The sequence below is a fragment of the Oncorhynchus gorbuscha genome, linkage group LG02, assembly GCF_021184085.1.
Source record: "Oncorhynchus gorbuscha isolate QuinsamMale2020 ecotype Even-year linkage group LG02, OgorEven_v1.0, whole genome shotgun sequence".
NCBI classification, from domain to species: domain Eukaryota; kingdom Metazoa; phylum Chordata; class Actinopteri; order Salmoniformes; family Salmonidae; genus Oncorhynchus; species Oncorhynchus gorbuscha.
The window spans coordinates 57,187,475-57,204,134 of record NC_060174.1 but is presented as its reverse complement, the minus strand read 5'-3'; the positions used below and the strand labels follow the sequence as shown (position 1 = coordinate 57,204,134).

Sequence of the window (16,660 nt, the reverse complement as noted above, 5' to 3'; positions counted from 1 at the left end):
GTGATGAGATCACTCAGGAGTCACTCACTCAGTCAATACCCATACGTTTTTACCTATTCACTCATTGCATGTCTTTTCAACTCCAACTGTGTAAGGGATCTAATTGTGTCCTATGTCCTGTCCTCTCTATGTCTGTCCACAGGATACACAGTACACAGGAACGATGGAGAAACACAGCTTTGCCACCAGTACCTGGTCACAGTTCTGCGTTCTGTTCAGAAGAACACTATTAACGATATGCAGGGATACGGTAAACAATTCACATAATAATAATAATAATAATCTTAATATTGACTTGCATTGTGTGTGTCTGAAATGAATTAGTAAACTTAAAAATAAAATGAACGGGTGAATCAATACATTGTGTGGGTGAGTGAACAGCAAGTACAAGTAGGCCATAATGATCATCAAGGACAACAACCACCCGAGCCACTGCCTGTTCACCCCGCTATCATCCAGAAGGCGAGGTCAGTACAGGTGCATCAAAGCAGCGACTGAGAGACTGAAAAGGCCATCACTGTTAAACATCCACCACTAACATTGAGTGGCTGCTGCCAACATACTGACTCAACTCCAGCCACTTTAGTAATGGAAAAATGGATGTAAAAAATGTATCACTAGCCACTTTAAACAATGCCACTTAATATAATGTTTACATACCCTACATTACTCATCTCATATACTGTACTCTATACCATCTACTGCATCTTGCCATCTTTATGTAATACATGTACCACTAGCCACTTTAAACAATACCACTTTTATATGTTTACATATCCTACATTACTCATCTCATATGTATATACTGTACTCAATACCATCTACTGCATCTTGCCTATGCCGTTCTGTACCATCACTCATTCATATATCTTTATGTACATATTGTTCATCCCTTTACCCTTGTGTGTATAAGGTAGTTGTTGTGAAATTGTTAGGTTAGATTACTCGTTGGTTATTATTGCATTGTCGGAACTAGAAGCACAAGCATTTCGCTACACTCGCATTAACATCTGCTAACCATGTGTATGTGACAAATAACATTTGATTTGATTATGTTGCGTACTAAATTGAGGCATGCTTTTCTGTGTGTGTTCGCAGGTGTTAACCCACCTCAGAGTGATGTCCCACATATGTATAGGAATTCTGATTGGTCTGCTCTATCTCAACATTGGCAATGATGCCAGCAAGGTCTTCAACAACACGGGCTTCCTCTTCTTCTCCATGCTCTTCCTCATGTTCGCTGCCCTGATGCCCACCGTCCTCACCTGTAAGAGACAGCGAGAACATAGGGAGGGTGGAACAATGTTACCTTGTGAACATGTTCTTGCAATCTGGTCTCAGATCTGTTTGTGCTGTCTTGCCTAATGTTCCCATGGTCTACTTTATGATGTGTCCATATGAGTTGGTAAGACAGCACAAACAGATCTGAGACCACACTAGTTGTTGTACTGTTAACAAGAAATGTATTGTACTCATACGCGGTTTATGTGTTTCACAGTTCCTCTGGAGATGTCAGTGTTTCTGAGGGAACATCTCAACTACTGGTACAGCCTGAAAGCCTACTTCCTGGCCAAAACCATGGCGGACATACCCTTCCAGGTGAGCTGTGTGGCTAAGTTGACTTTGATTTATTTTTCTTTACAAAACAGCAAGAGAAAAGACTACTATATGGTCGCTTCCTTAGGGCATGAGACAACTACATTCAATCTATCTCTGTATGTGTATCTCTCTTGCTCCCTCACTCTCTTTACCACTCTCCCCTCCCTGCCTTTGTTTTTATGTCTCCCCTCTCCCTTCCCCCCAGGTGATCTGTCCCATCATGTACTGCAGTATAGTGTACTGGATGACAGAGCAGCCTCCTGAGGCAGTGCGGTACCTGCTCTTCATGGCCTTGTCCACCTCTACAGCCCTGGTAGCCCAGTCCCTAGGCCTCCTCATTGGGGCCGCCTCCACCTCCTTACAGGTACTGTGGGTCAGCCGTTTACAGACCGGTACTACCACGCACAACCAATTGGCCTGCGCAGCACAGCAGATATCCCTGTTTTATCATTTCAAAATGATATAGCAGTCTGCTCCTGCACACTGACTCACTCACTTTCCCACTCTTCAGAGGAGTTGTGGTGTTGTTTTGTGAATAACTGAACTTCCCTCTCTCCAGGTGGCGACCTTTGTGGGCCCAGTCACAGCCATCCCAGTGCTCCTGTTCTCTGGATTCTTTGTCAACTTTGACACCATCCCCAAGTACCTGCAATGGAGCTCCTATGTGTCCTATGTCAGGTGAGTCTGCTTTGTTGGAGCTATAAAATCCTTTGCATCCTTTAATTTGCTACCTTCGTGCTCAAGTGCAGGACATTCAATTAACCGATTAGAGAATATCATAATGTGTTGAGAGGATATTATGCTGTGTCTTCCAGCTTGGGTTATGTGGAATGCTCCCCAACAATCTGGTAAACCTGCTCATTATGTTACTCTGTGCAAGGTGTAAGTGTTTGTATTACTCATCCAACTTCTCCTTCTCCACTTCTCCTACCAGGTATGGCTTTGAGGGGGTGATTCTGTCCATCTATGGGATGAATCGTTCGGAGCTGGAGTGTCCTGGGGTGGTGTGTAAGTTCCAGAAGCCCGAGGAGGTTCTACAGCTACTGGACGTGGAGGATGCTAAGCTCTATGTGGACTTCCTGGTTCTGGGTGTGTTCTTCCTGGTCCTTAGACTGGCTACATACCTGGTGCTCAAATACAAAGTCATAGCAGAGCGATAAGACACATTACATTACATTTTTTTTGGAAGGTTTTATCTTTTTATTAAAAAAGGACAATAACTTAAGACCACAAATTATAGTTTCCCCTCCCTTACTATAAGTCATTTTAGTTTAAAATGTCCTTACAGTAATCCAATTTGTTTACAGTATTTAACCTTTATTATCCAACAATACTGTGTAAAAGAACTATACACAAACAAACAGATACCCAATATAGTAACTACAGTATAAAGCATGTGTCTCTATGGAATGAAGAGGAGATGTACAGTAGCTGGTGGGGGACAATCCCAACAGCCCACACTGCACTGCATCCAAGAGCTCAACTCCTGTCCTATTTACGAAGGATAAGGATACACAAACCTCTTGGTCTGAGATGGGACAGGACTGTGTCAGTTTGTTTCCACCCACAAGGCTACACTTCTCCTGTCCTTATACATTTCTACTGAAACCCAAAGACATAATATATGACATCCCAAAGGACAATTGCACAAATACTGTGCCCGGACAAAAAGGTTGAAATATGGACATGTGGTGAACATGAGACATGAGAAGAGGACTTCAGGGCTGGGGGAGGTCTGGACTAAAGAAACTTCTCTGAAAATATCCCTCCCTCTCCTTTGGCTGTTTGCAATGGAACTGAGTCCCACTGGATCACAGAATTGGTCTTGGAATAGAGTTCCAGGGGTTTCAAATCACTGGAAAGTGTTCTCTCTAAAAGAGTATACACCAGAGATGGCGGAAAGACAGCCAGATCCATAACAATATGTCGTCATTTGTCTCCATTTCCTGTGATGTCATAGTCTTCCCATGATCTTTTGGGTAAGCCCACCACCCTGACTATTCTGGATGTGGACCACAGAATATGGCAGGTTTCATTTGGTCAATTAAATCAAAGATGGATGGACATAAGTGGACTTGAGAATGTGAACTCCCTGACAGGGTAGTATGCAAGACTGTGCACACTTTTGGAGAAGTGGTGAGATTCTGGACACAGACCCATAATCAGAATGCATTTCAGATGAGGAGAGTGAGAGAGGGTGTGGGTCTACTTCCCAAACATTGACACTCAACATTATGTTTCTATTGTAACCATGCTGTGTTGTAGTTGATTGGGAGAACATTCCAGAACTGGACTCTAAAACATAGTGGATCTTCACAGACATTTTACTGGACTGCAGCCCCCTCAATAGAAGATAATACAGTGTTTTTCTTGACATGAGGGGGACTTGATGGCTGAACTTAAGGAGTGACTTATTTTTTGTTTGTTTGTGTAATTGCAATAGCCAACTCTGTGGTAGACAATGTGTGCTTTCCTGCAAATCAAATGGTGTCACCATTTGGACCCAAGACAAAAAGTGTAAACTGCTTGTTTTTGCTTGTTAAAAAGAATGTCGAATCCTTCTCTTCTAGAGAAATTCAATTACTGTTCTATTCTGTTGTTTTGCATTCTGGCAGTCTGACAGGCACATGTGTGTTGTGAAAACCATTGTTGCTAGGTACTTGAGATAATGGCTGGGCAGTTTTTGTGCCTCTGCACTGGAATGGTCTGAGCTCTGTTCGCTTCAATGCACATTATTTGCACATAGACCATGTGCTAACACTCATACACAGACATAGATACACACACACACATGCACAACCATACACACAGCTATGTTTAGCCAAGCTTCTCTGTGTCACAAGGCAATGCAAATCTTTTTTTCCAATAGACTATATTGCTATGGAAAGATTTCTGACTCAAACTATGCTACGTCGTAATCCTCATTATAATTGGCACAATGGATTTATAACACCACCATGTCCTGTGTATTCAGAACTTGTAATAATAATGTCAGTATATAATCAAATGATTGTACAGTGAGTATGTTATGCTGTAAAGAAAATGTACAAATGCACTTTTTGATGTATGTTTATTGCTTCTTTTTTTGTATTTTATTTTATTTTTATATATCCATGTGAAAAGTGCTGCTTGAAGGGGTCAGCAACTAATTGTTGCATGATGATTTGTGGAAGGAAATAATGAACTATAAAATTTGAAACATTATATAGAGGAATGGTGACCCACTAAAGTATTATCTTATTCCCTCCCCAAATATTTACCCAAGTTGGTACCAGAGTTTTACTTGTTCTTTCTTTTTGACATTTACTCTGGATACCCATGATTCCTTGACAGTGATGGTGTACATTCTAAAGCAGGGATACAAAGATGTGAACTAGACAGCAGACACAGAAGTCTGAGGCTGTCTGAATAGTACTTACCGATATTGTAATTTCTGTTTAAAAAAAATACCAGGATGTTATTATACCTAGTTTCAAGTCCATTGTGCAGTATTCTATTATAGAGGGAGAGCCAGTTGAATAGAAATGTATGTGCTGTAACCAACTCTTCAATCATTGCCATGCGATGATACATTATGTTTGGCATGACAAGAAAGAAGAGTTGGCTACCTCACATACAGTATGGGACCAGGCTACAAGTGTGGTTGGGGAGCTGTATGTGAATTCAGCCTTAAAACAGGATTAGAATGATAATGTATATTTAGTCTCTGTTCCTGTGGCTTAGTCTTAGTCTCTTAATAAAGGAAGACAACAGAACAGATTGTCTTGAATCTCTTACAAATAGCAATAGTCTCTCTGCTTTGTCAGTCTTACCTAATTCCAATCAAATCAAATTTTATTTGTCACATACACACAATTTCTCCTCCTCAGATATTTTTTAGTGCTCATGTTATGTCTCTGACCTGCTTAGTTGTTTTTCTGTATGGAAAAAGATGCACATCCAACGTCTTTGTACAAGAGCTGGATATCCCCCCCCAAAATATGTTCTGCAAATGATAGAGAATTCTTTGCTGTAGCCTATCCATGCTATGTGTGCAATACCCATCCAAGGGCATTTTATCTCTTTGCAGACTGATTTTAGGGCGAGAAGAATGTGACGTGCCACTGTGGCTCAGCCAGAAAATCTATCATGTTATGTTTGCATTGTGTTAAGCTCCGCATATGACACGTTTTGGGAAATGCCAGTCAGTGCAGAACTTTGCACTGTATTCATGCATGGCTAATGATGATCATTGATTATCCTTCGGAGTGTTGCACTAGTATGATGGGCAATGATGCTGCTGGATATTGATTATTTATAGTGGAATAACAGACCGTTTACACCACCAAAACTTATTTTTGTCTTACTATAATGTCTTATCTTGTGTTTATTTGGTTTGTTTATCATTCTGTGATGTAATTGTTCTATCAACTTCAACAATGCAAGTTCTGTGTACTGAACGCAGTTCAGAAGATTACAATAAAGACAATTATTTATAACCTGTTCCAAGATAAGATTTGTTTGAATATTAATGTTTTGGTGAGTTGTTTTTTAATTTTTTATCAGAGGATATATATAAATGTCCGATCTAATATAGGAAAGAAAATGTGACGCCATTCTTTCACAAGAAATTCCATAATTTGGTATTTTGTTGATGGTAGTAGAAAACGCTATCTGAGGCACCGCACCAGAATCTCCCAATCGGGTTCAGATCTGGTGACTGACAAACACACACCGTCACACAACCCTTTACACACTCTATGTCCCTTTGAGACCCTTCTTTCAAAGTGGCTGAGATCTCTTATTCTATCCATGGTAGCCAAAATAATGGGAAACTGGGCCTTTCTATACATGACCCTAAGCATGATGGAATGTTAATTGCTTAATTAACTCAAACCACACCTGTGTGGAAGCACCTGCTTTCAGTATACTTTGTATCCTTAAATTTACTCAACTGTTTCCTTTATTTTGGCAGATGCCGGTATGTCTTTGAACTACTGATGTCATCATCCTCAGCATCAGACGACAGCAGTTTGTGGGTAAGGGAGCCCCCTGCTGCCACCGGAAATGTATTTCAAGCAACAACCTTGTCTGATCAACAGCTGTTGATGGAACACTAGCCTATATACAGTTGAAGTTCGAAGTTTACATACACTTAGGTTGGAGTCATAAAATCTTGTTTTTCAACCACTCCAAAAATGTCTTGTTAACAAACTACAGTTTTGGCAAGTCGGTTAGGACATCTACTTTGTGCATGACACAAGTAATGTTTCCAACAATTATTTACAGATTATTTCACTTATAATTCACTGTATCACAATTCCAGAGGGTCAGAAGATTACATACACTATGTTGACTGTGCCTTTAAACAGCTTGGAAAAATCCAGAAAATTATGTCATGGCTTTAAAGCTTGTGTTAGGCTAATTGACATCATTTGAGTCAATTGGAGGTGTACCTGTGGATGTATTTCAAGGCCTACCTTCGAACTCAGTGCCTCTTTACTTGACATCATGGGAAAATCAAAAGAAATCAGCCAAGACCTCAGAAAAAAATTGTAGACCTCCACAAGTCTGGTTCATCCTTGGGAGCAATTTCCAAACACCTGAAGGTACCACGCTCATCTGTACAAACAATAGTACGCAAGTATAAACACCATGGGACCACACCGCTCAGGAAGGAGACACGTTCTGTCTCCTAGAGATTAATGTACTTTGGTGCGAAAAGTGCAAATCAATCCCAGAACAGCAGGACCTTGTGAAGATATCCTTCCTGTTTGGCCCTGTCCGGGGGTGTCCCCGGATGGGGCCACAGTGTCTCCTGACCCCTCCTGTCTCAGCCTCCAGTATTTATGCTGCAGTAGTTTATGTGTCGGGGGGCTAGGGTCAGTTTGTTTATCTGGAGTACTTCTCCTGTCCTATTCGGTGTCCTGTGTGAATCTAAGTGTGCGTTCTCTAATTCTCTCCTTCTCTCTTTCTTTCTCTCTCTCGGAGGACCTGAGCCCTAGGACCATGCCCCAGGACTACCTGACATGATGACTCCTTGCTGTCCCCAGTCCACCTGGCCATGCTGCTGCTCCAGTTTCAACTGGCCTGGGCCCTAGGACCATGTCCCAGGACTACCTGACATGAGGACTCCTTGCTGTCCCCAGTCCACCTGGCCATGCTCCTGCTCCAGTTTCAACTGTTCTGCCTTACTATTATTCAACCATGCTGGTCATTTATGAACATTTGAACATCTTGGCCACGTTCTGTTATAATCTCCACCCGGCACAGCCAGAAGAGGACTGGCCACCCCACATATGCTCTCTCTAATTCTCTCTTTCTTTCTCTCTCTCGGAGGACCTGAGCCCTAGGACCGTGCCCCAGGACTACCTGACATGATGGCTCCTTGCTGTCCCCAGTCCACCTGACTGTGCTGCTGCTCCAGTTTCAACTGTTCTGCCTTATTATTATTTGACCATGCTGGTCATTTATGAACATTTGAACATCTTGGTCATGTTCTGTTATAATCTCTACCCGGCACAGCCAGAAGAGGACTGGCCACCCCACATAGCCCGGTTCCTCTCTAGGTTTCTTCCTAGGTTTTGGCCTTTCTAGGGAGTTTTTCCTAGCCACCGTGCTTTTACACCTGCATTGTTTGCTGTTTGGGGTTTTAGGCTGGGTTTCTGTACAGCACTTTGAGATATCAGCTGATGTACGAAGGGCTATATAAATAAATTTGATTTGATTTGATTTGAAGATGCTCGAGGAAACCGGTACAAAAGTATCTACATCCACAGTTAAACAAGTCCTATAGCGACATAACCTGAAAGGCCGCTCAGCAAGGAAGAAGCCACTGCTCCAAAACCGCCATAAAAAAGCCAGACTACGGTTTGCCACTGCACATGGGGACTATTACGAATCCCTTTGGTCCGGCAGTCTAAGGTGGATGGTAACGAGACCCATAACATAACTCATATAGTAGTGAAAAAGTACAGTGCCTTGCGAAAGTATTCGGCCCCCTTGAAATTTGCGACCTTTTACCACATTTCAGGCTTCAAACATAAATATATAAAACTGTATTTTTTTGTGAAGAATCAGCAACAAGTGGGACACAATCATGAAGTGGAACGACATTTATTGGATATTTCAAACTTTTTTAACAAATCAAAAACTGAAAAATTGGGCGTGCAAATTTATTCAGCCCCTTTACTTTCAGTGCAGCAAACTCTCTCCAGAAGTTCAGTGAGGATCTCTGAATGACCTAAATGACTAATGATGATAAATACAATCCACCTGTGTGTAATCAAGTCTCCATATAAATGCACCTGCACTGTGGTAGTCTCAGAGGTCCGTTAAAAGCGCAGAGAGCATCATGAAGAACAAGGAACACACCAGGCAGGTCCGAGATACTGTTGTGAAGAAGTTTAAAGCCGGATTTGGATACAAAAAGATTTCCCAAGCTTTAAACATCCCAAGGAGCACTGTGCAGGCGATAATATTGAAATGGAAGGAGTATCAGACCACTGCAAATCTACCAAGACCTGGCCGTCCCTCTAAACTTTCAGCTCATACAAGGAGAAGACTGATCAGAGATGCAGCCAAGAGGCCCATGATCACTCTGGATGAACTGCAGAGATCTACAGCTGAGGTGGGAGACTCTGTCCATAGGACAACAATCAGTCGTATATTGCACAAATCTGGCCTTCATGGAAGAGTGGCAAGAAGAAAGCCATTTCTTAAAGATATCCATAAAAAGTGTTGTTTAAAGTTTGCCACAAGCCACCTGGGAGACACACCAAACATGTGGAAGAAGGTGCTCTGGTCAGATGAAACCAAAATTGAACTTTTTGGCAACAATGCAAAACGTTATGTTTGGTGTAAAAGCAACACAGCTCATCACCCTGAACCTACCATCCCCACTGTCAAACATGGTGGTGGCAGCATCATGGTTTGGGCCTGCTTTTCTTCAGCAGGGACAGGGAAGATGGTTAAAATTGATGGGAAGATGGATGGAGCCAAATACAGGACCATTCTGGAAGAAAACCTGATGGAGTCTGCAAAAGACCTGAGACTGGGACGGAGATTTGTCTTCCAACAAGACAATGATCCAAAACATAAAGCAAAATCTACAATGGAATGGTTCAAAAATAAACATATCCAGGTGTTAGAATGGCCAAGTCAAAGTCCAGACCTGAATCCAATCGAGAATCTGTGGAAAGAACTGAAAACTGCTGTTCACAAATGCTCTCCATCCAACCTCACTGAGCTCGAGCTGTTTTGCAAGGAGGAATGGGAAACAATGTCAGTCTCTCGATGTGCAAAACTGATAGACATACCCCAAGCGACTTACAGCTGTAATCGCAGCAAAAGGTGGCGCTACAAAGTATTAACTTAAGGGGGCTGAATAATTTTGCACGCCCAATTTTTCAGTTCTTGATTTGTTAAAAAGTTTGAAATATCCAATAAATGTCGTTCCACTTCATGATTGTGTCCCACTTGTTGTTGATTCTTCACAAAAAAATACAGTTTTATATCTTTATGTTTGAAGCCTGAAATGTGGCAAAAGGTCGCAAAGTTCAAGGGGACCGAATACTTTCGCAAGGCACTGTATGTGAGAATGAAAAACCACAGACAACTAAATTACAGTCAGACACTCATGGTTTATTTTTAAACACATAGTAAATGGGAGCTGGAAACGGGGCTAAGCTGGACCCAAGGAAAGAAATAAGTATTCAAAAACACCCCTAAGCTAGTCTACCTGCTTCAACAACAGCTAGCTAACTAACCAAAAATACAGTGGGTGGTCCACCTAGTTCTAACTAGTGTATTTAGACAAAGTTTACCTACGGGTAGTGTGTGCCCATGGGCAACTTGTCTTGGTACCCCCTTTCCCACCATCAAACAAACACCAACACTCACAGGATACGTAGAATGTATGCACGCATGACTGTAAGTCGCTTTGGATAAAAGCGTCTGCTAAATGGCATATATTATTATTATTATTATTATAACAGGCTAAGTGAAATGTAGTTGTAAAAACCAAAAGCAAGACATTTACATTTACTCTGCATACAAATAGAGAGGGAGGGAGAGAACAAGCTCTGGAGAAAACAACTGAATGGGTTTTTTAAACCAAGGGAAAGGGGATGTGATTGGGTAATGAAACAGGAGGAGGTGTGTCTTCTGATTGGGGAATGAGGATTGCCACCTGTGAGGAGGGGAGAAGGAGAGAAAAGAAATACACACACAGGATACACACACACAGGATGCCTGTATCCGTAACACTGCCACCCTTATTAAAAGAGCAACCCATGGGGATTGCGACCACAGCATTTACAAAACATACCAAAAATTGTCGTATTTACACACGAGACAAAGCATCTGCCAATACATTATCAGAACCCTTTTTGTGGCGAATCTCCAAATTATAATTTTGCACAATAAGCGCCCAATTCATAAGGCGCTGGTTCTGGTTGTACATCCAGAGGAGAAACACTAAGGGGTTATGATCAGTATATACAATCACTGGTAGGGCACTGGAACTAATATATACTTCAAAGTATTGCAGAGATAACAACAAAGCTTGAGCTTCTTGTTCGATAGTTGCATAATTTTTCTGACATTTGTTAAAATTTTGTGAAAAATAGCAAACAGGAAGATCCACTCCACTCTTGTCCTGCTGAAGTAGAACAGCACCAGCACCTCTGGCACTAGCATCTACCTCAAGTTTAATTAAACTGTTGTTCAAAATCCGTACAGGGGTATTACATAAGAGTGTTTTCGCAGTATCAAAAGCTACCTTACAATCAGAAGACCACTCAAACGATCTTGCCGGACTGAATAAATCGGTCAATGGAGCAACTACTGCAGAGACGTTTTTACAGAACCTACGGTAGTAGCCAACCATCCCCAAAAAGCGGCGTAGCTCTCATCTGGTGGTAGGTGCGGGGAATGCAGTTATAGCCAAGACCTTGGCATCAACAGGGCGCACCTGTCCATGGCCGACCTCTTTGCCGAGATAGGTAACAGTAGCCTTCCCAAACTCACACTGCCAAGTTCAGGGTTAGGAGAAGCAGTTGCCAAATGTTCACATACTACCCTTAGAGAGTCAACATGATCTGACCACTCAGACGAATGAATCACTAGATCATCAAGGTAGGCACTGCAATTGGGAACGCCAGCTAATACAGCGTTAACCAGTCGTTGGAAAGTAGCTGGTGCATTCCGCATCCCAAAAGCCATGACAGAGTATTGTAGGAAGTTGTCTGGGGTCACAAAGGCAGAAATCTCAGAAGCACGTGAGGTTAACGGAACCTGCCAGTAACCTTTTTTAAGAGGTCCAACTTAGCTACATAATTAGCAGCACCAACAGTGTTGATACAGTAGCCCAGTCTGGGTAACGGGAACGAATCTGGCATTGTGACAGAATTTACCTTTCGATAATCTGTACATAACCTGGACGTACCATCAGGTTTAGGAACCAGAATGCAAGGAGAACTCCAAGGGCTTGAACTTGGCGTAGCCAGGTCATTCTCCAACAAATATCTCACCTCATCCATCATTATCTTCCTCTTAGAAGCGTTGACACGATATGGGTGTTGCTTGATAGGGGCAGCATTTCCAACAATAATGTCATGTTCCAACATGCTTGTGCGAGAAGGAACATCATTAAAGAGACATGGAAAACTGTGTAGTAGCCTCACAATATCGTCGGCCTGAGAGAGAGCAGCATTTCCGAGTTGGGAAATCTAACGCGCTGCTGAGTATTGTGCAACTCTAATCCGTCTCCATCAACATCATCAATATGACAGCCCACTATCATAGCAGCAGAAGCAGAGACAGTAGTACCTTCCGTTGTTTTTGAACTATCTGACTCGGTGATGGGTCGGGTGTGGTATGCCTTCAACATGTTAATGTGGCACACACGAGATTGGTGTTTTCTATCAGGAGTTTGAAGCACATAATCAGTTTCACTTAATTTATTTTCAATTAAATAAGGACCAGAGAAACGAGCTGACAGTGAAGATCCTGGATCAGGCAATAACACCAGTACTTGGTCACCTGGCTGTAGTGGACGAGAAACAGCCTGTTTATCATAGTGTCTTTTTACACTCCTCTGTGAGGAACACAGAGCTTCCTTTGTGAGAGCACAGGCTTGGTGTAGGCGCTCACGAAGGTGACTAACGTAGTCCAACACATTCTAAATCAAATCAAATTTTATTTGTCACATACACATGGTTAGCAGATGTTAATGCGAGTGTAGCGAAATGCTTGTGCTTCTAGTTCCGACAATGCAGTAATAACCAACGAGTAATCTAACCTAACAATTCCAAAACTACTACCTTATACACACAAGTGTAAAGGGATAAAGAATATGTACATGAAGCTATATGAATGAGTGATGGAACAGAACGGCATAGGCAAGATGCAGTAGATGGTATCGAGTACCGTATATACAGTATATCACAAAAGTGAGTTCACCCCTCACATTTTTGTAAATATTTGAGTATATCTTTTCATGTGACAACACTGAAGAAATGGCACTTTGCTACAATGTAAAGTAGTGAGTGTACAGCTTGTATAACAGTGTAAATTTGCTGTCCCCTGAAAATAACTCAACACACAGCCATTAATGTCTAAACCGCTGGCAACAAAAGTGAGTACACCCCCTATGTGAAAATGTCCAAATTAAATCGGTGAAAGCAATATGGCAGAAGTCTGCTATATTATATGTGTACCTATCCAGTGCTTTTTCAGATCAGATATAGTGGAAAGAAAGTGAGGAGATTTACCGACACTTGGTTCAATTTGTTACAGTCTGTTGTTGCCATAAAAAAAACAGATTGTTCACCTTTGAGAATGATTACGTGGGGGAAAAGAATAACAAGCACACACTAGTTTACATCCATTCAGTGTCCACGCGTTACATGAGGCAGCGCTGCAGCTATTTCTGTTCAGGCAATTCATAGGGCAGCCCCACTTGAAGGGACCTTCTAGCTGGAGGTGACATTCGCAGTTGCAGCAGACAAGCCGGTAAGAGAAGTCGTGAAAATTACTCAAAATAAAGCATCATGGCACAGGCAGTCCAGAAACTGGTGGCCAAAGTACCTACTTTGATCGGAGGTAAGTCTAATTATTTCGTTTGGACATTGGCTAAATCTTGACGCTTTTAAACATGCATGTTATTGCAGTCCAACTGACAGTCAAGCTTGCATGGCCTGGTTCTGCTGTCAATGTTAACTACGTTAGCACATTCTCCCGACTGCAACTAACTACTCAAACTTGATAACTAGCTAACTAACAAGCCGTCCCCCCTTAATCATGAATAAAAATGTCTCCAAATGAACATTAGCTATATAAGGTTACTCATTTTAGTACTGTAGTTAGTAACTACGTTAGCCAGCTAGATAACAAGCTAACGGTACAGTAAATAACTTAAGTTACCTAAGTAGCCTCAGATTTAATATTTGATGTAGGCAGTTAGCTAAATGTCAACCTCAGGTGTTCTGACAATCTGAGTCACCTAGCTCTCAACTGTAGTCTGATTTAATCATGCTTTAATACCAAATGTAATTGGTATATACAGCCTGAAGCTAATTCCTGCAAAATTCGTGTAAATGGACGGCAGGTAGCCAGGAGGTTAGTGTTGGGCCAGTATCTGAAAGGTCGCTGGTTCGAACACCCTAACCGACAAGATAAAAACGGTGTTGCTATGCCCTTCAGCAATTTACGTAACCCTAATGTGCTCCACGGGCGCCATACTACTATGGCTGACCCTGTAAAAGAACACATTTTACTGGATGGTGTATGTGACAATATATAGTACCAGTCAAAATAATTATACCAGGGTTTTAATTGATTTAAACAACAACAAAAAATCTTCAACTTTGTAGAATAGTGAAGACATCAATTGAAATAACACATGAGCTCATGTTGTACACTTTTTTTTGGTTACGACAAATCCAAATATATTTTATATTCTTCAAAGTAGCCTCCTTTACCTTGACAGCTTGGTTCATTCTTGGCATTCTCTCAACCAGCTTCACCTGGAATGCTTTTCCAAAAGTCTTGAAGGAGTTCCTACATGCTGAGTACTCGTTGGCTGCATTTCCTTCACTCTGTGGTCTAACTCATCGCAAACCATCTCAATTGGATTGAGGTCTGGTGATTGTGTCGGCCAGGTCTTGGTCAAATAGCCCTTACACAGCCTGGAGATGTTGGGTCATTGTTCTGTTGAAAAACAAATGATAGCCCCACTAAGAGCAAACCAGATGGGATGGTGTATCACTGCAGAATGCCATGCCTGGAATTCTAAATAAAATCCTTGAATGAGTAGCCCTAATAAATGCTAAACTATTCCTTACAAGTACAGGTTGTCTGTGCGGTTTGTCCTTAAACAGCTCGAAATATGGTTTGGTTTGCCACTGAGGTAAAGTTAGTTTAATATTTGGTGCTCTTGTCAATAGCTATTGAACAAAGCATGCCATGAAATTGTATTTTGAATCGGGAGGATGGTGAACAATCAACACTTGTTACCTTTTTAAAAATTCTGATTTCAATCTTCAATCTAAAATGTTTTTGAAATGTGGAATGTTCTCCACTGATTCCGAATATACAATTTTCATTGTCATAGCATACTTGGTTCAATAACTATTGACAAGAACCAAATGTCCAGGAAGACTTACTTTACCTCTGTGCCAACCCATGTAAAACTGACCCATATACCTACCGGCTCTCTAAAGGGTTGGGTAAACGATACTTTCCTGTGGATATTTTATCCAGCAGCTGATAGACAAACCTCAGACAACCAGTAGAGTACTTTTGTCTTTTAATTAATTTTTTACATGTAATGTTATAACATTCTGTCTTTTAAGGAACATTTACACATTTTTGCAGGCATTGGCTTCAGGTTGTATATACCAATTTGTGTATCTCACCTGTAAACTCTTATGCTAGCTATGTTTCTTGTCTAGCTTGACCCAAGTGTTCAGCAGAGGACACATTTCATAACATGTATATTATGTTATTTCAGCCGCTGCTACCTACTCCAAGCCCCGTCTAGCGACCTTCTGGCACTATGCTAAAGTCGAGCTCGTGCCCCCTTCCCCTGCCGAGATTCCCCAGGCCATTATTGGGATCAAAAACATTGTCACCGGTGTCAACAGTGGACGCCTTGGACAGACCACAGTGAAGGTGAAAACTGGGAAGATTGTTTGAATAATTGCAATACTGTATAAGTAGCTAGCTATTTCTTTATTTTACCTATTGGATTCTGACTGTGGGTGTTTAACAAGTAGTTCCTTCATAAACAAAATAAGTGCTTCTTAAGATTGACGTAAGCCACAATCCACTAGAGTAGACGTTAGGTCTACACCGTAACCACTTGGGAAATATGGAATTGTCTCTGAATAGATTCACGTTTTTAATTAAGGTGTGACTTGCTGGTATTTGTGTGGCATTCATCTCAATATGCTTTTGTTACAGGATGCATTCAGAAATGGATTGGTGTGCACTGAAGTGTTGATGTGGTTCTACATTGGAGAGTGCATCGGGAAAGGAGGCATTGTTGGATACGCTGTATAAATCGAACTGTCTGGTTGCTCTGCTCTTAACTTCCACCTCAACTGGAAATCCAATTAATAAATGTATATTGTTTAAAGAACTTTAGCACTGTAACATTTACAACTATCATGACAGCTATCAAATATATTGGAGTTGCCAACTTTCTTCTGAAACATTTTAGTGGGAAATATACTGAACAAAAATAGACTCAAGATTTTACTGAGTTCGAGGAAATCAGTTAATTTAAATGTGTTAGGCCCTAATCTATGGATTTCACATGACTGGGAATACAGGTAAGCATCTGTTCAGATACCTTAAAATGGGCCTCACGATCTTGTCATGTTATTTGTGTATTCAAGTTGCCAATGGATAAAATTGCAACTGTTCGTTGTCCGTACCTTATGCCTGCCATAACCCCACCATGGGCCACTTTTAAATAAGTTGACAGCAAACTGCTCAACCGTCTGTGGTTGGATGGACTGCCATATTCTAAAACGAGTTTTCTCCAACTTATGGAAGGGAAATGAACATTAAATTC

At 41.4% G+C, this 16,660-nt stretch overlaps 2 protein-coding genes across 3 annotated transcripts in view; both read left to right on the top strand.

Moving 5' to 3' along the window:
* Positions 1–6,086, top strand: part of abcg4a (ATP-binding cassette, sub-family G (WHITE), member 4a) — a 51,992-nt gene extending 45,906 nt beyond the window's left edge. For both annotated transcript variants that reach the window (XM_046314080.1, XM_046314071.1), the window contains 6 exons: positions 143–250; positions 1,099–1,267; positions 1,499–1,599; positions 1,805–1,963; positions 2,159–2,277; positions 2,534–6,086. In XM_046314080.1, the coding sequence (XP_046170036.1) occupies positions 143–250; positions 1,099–1,267; positions 1,499–1,599; positions 1,805–1,963; positions 2,159–2,277; positions 2,534–2,759 (882 nt within the window). In that variant the 3' untranslated portion in view covers positions 2,760–6,086. The remainder of the gene's footprint in view (positions 1–142; positions 251–1,098; positions 1,268–1,498; positions 1,600–1,804; positions 1,964–2,158; positions 2,278–2,533) is intronic.
* Positions 6,087–13,524: 7,438 nt separating this feature from the next.
* atp5l (ATP synthase, H+ transporting, mitochondrial F0 complex, subunit g) lies at positions 13,525–16,222 on the top strand. Its single transcript, XM_046314121.1, has 3 exons — positions 13,525–13,683; positions 15,593–15,753; positions 16,045–16,222. Exons 1-3 carry the CDS (start codon positions 13,632–13,634, stop codon positions 16,141–16,143), a joined length of 312 nt encoding a protein of 103 aa, XP_046170077.1. The 5' UTR covers positions 13,525–13,631; the 3' UTR covers positions 16,144–16,222.
* The last annotated feature ends 438 nt before the right edge of the window (positions 16,223–16,660 follow it).

Coding starts and splice junctions, on each gene's coding strand:
- atp5l (XM_046314121.1), top strand. CDS start 13,632: ATGGCACAGGCAGTCCAGAAACTGGTGGCCAAAGTACCTACTTTGATC. Junction 13,684..15,592: donor AGTACCTACTTTGATCGGAG/GTAAGTCTAATT, acceptor ATGTTATTTCAG/CCGCTGCTACCTACTCCAAG. Junction 15,754..16,044: donor TTGGACAGACCACAGTGAAG/GTGAAAACTGGG, acceptor CTTTTGTTACAG/GATGCATTCAGAAATGGATT.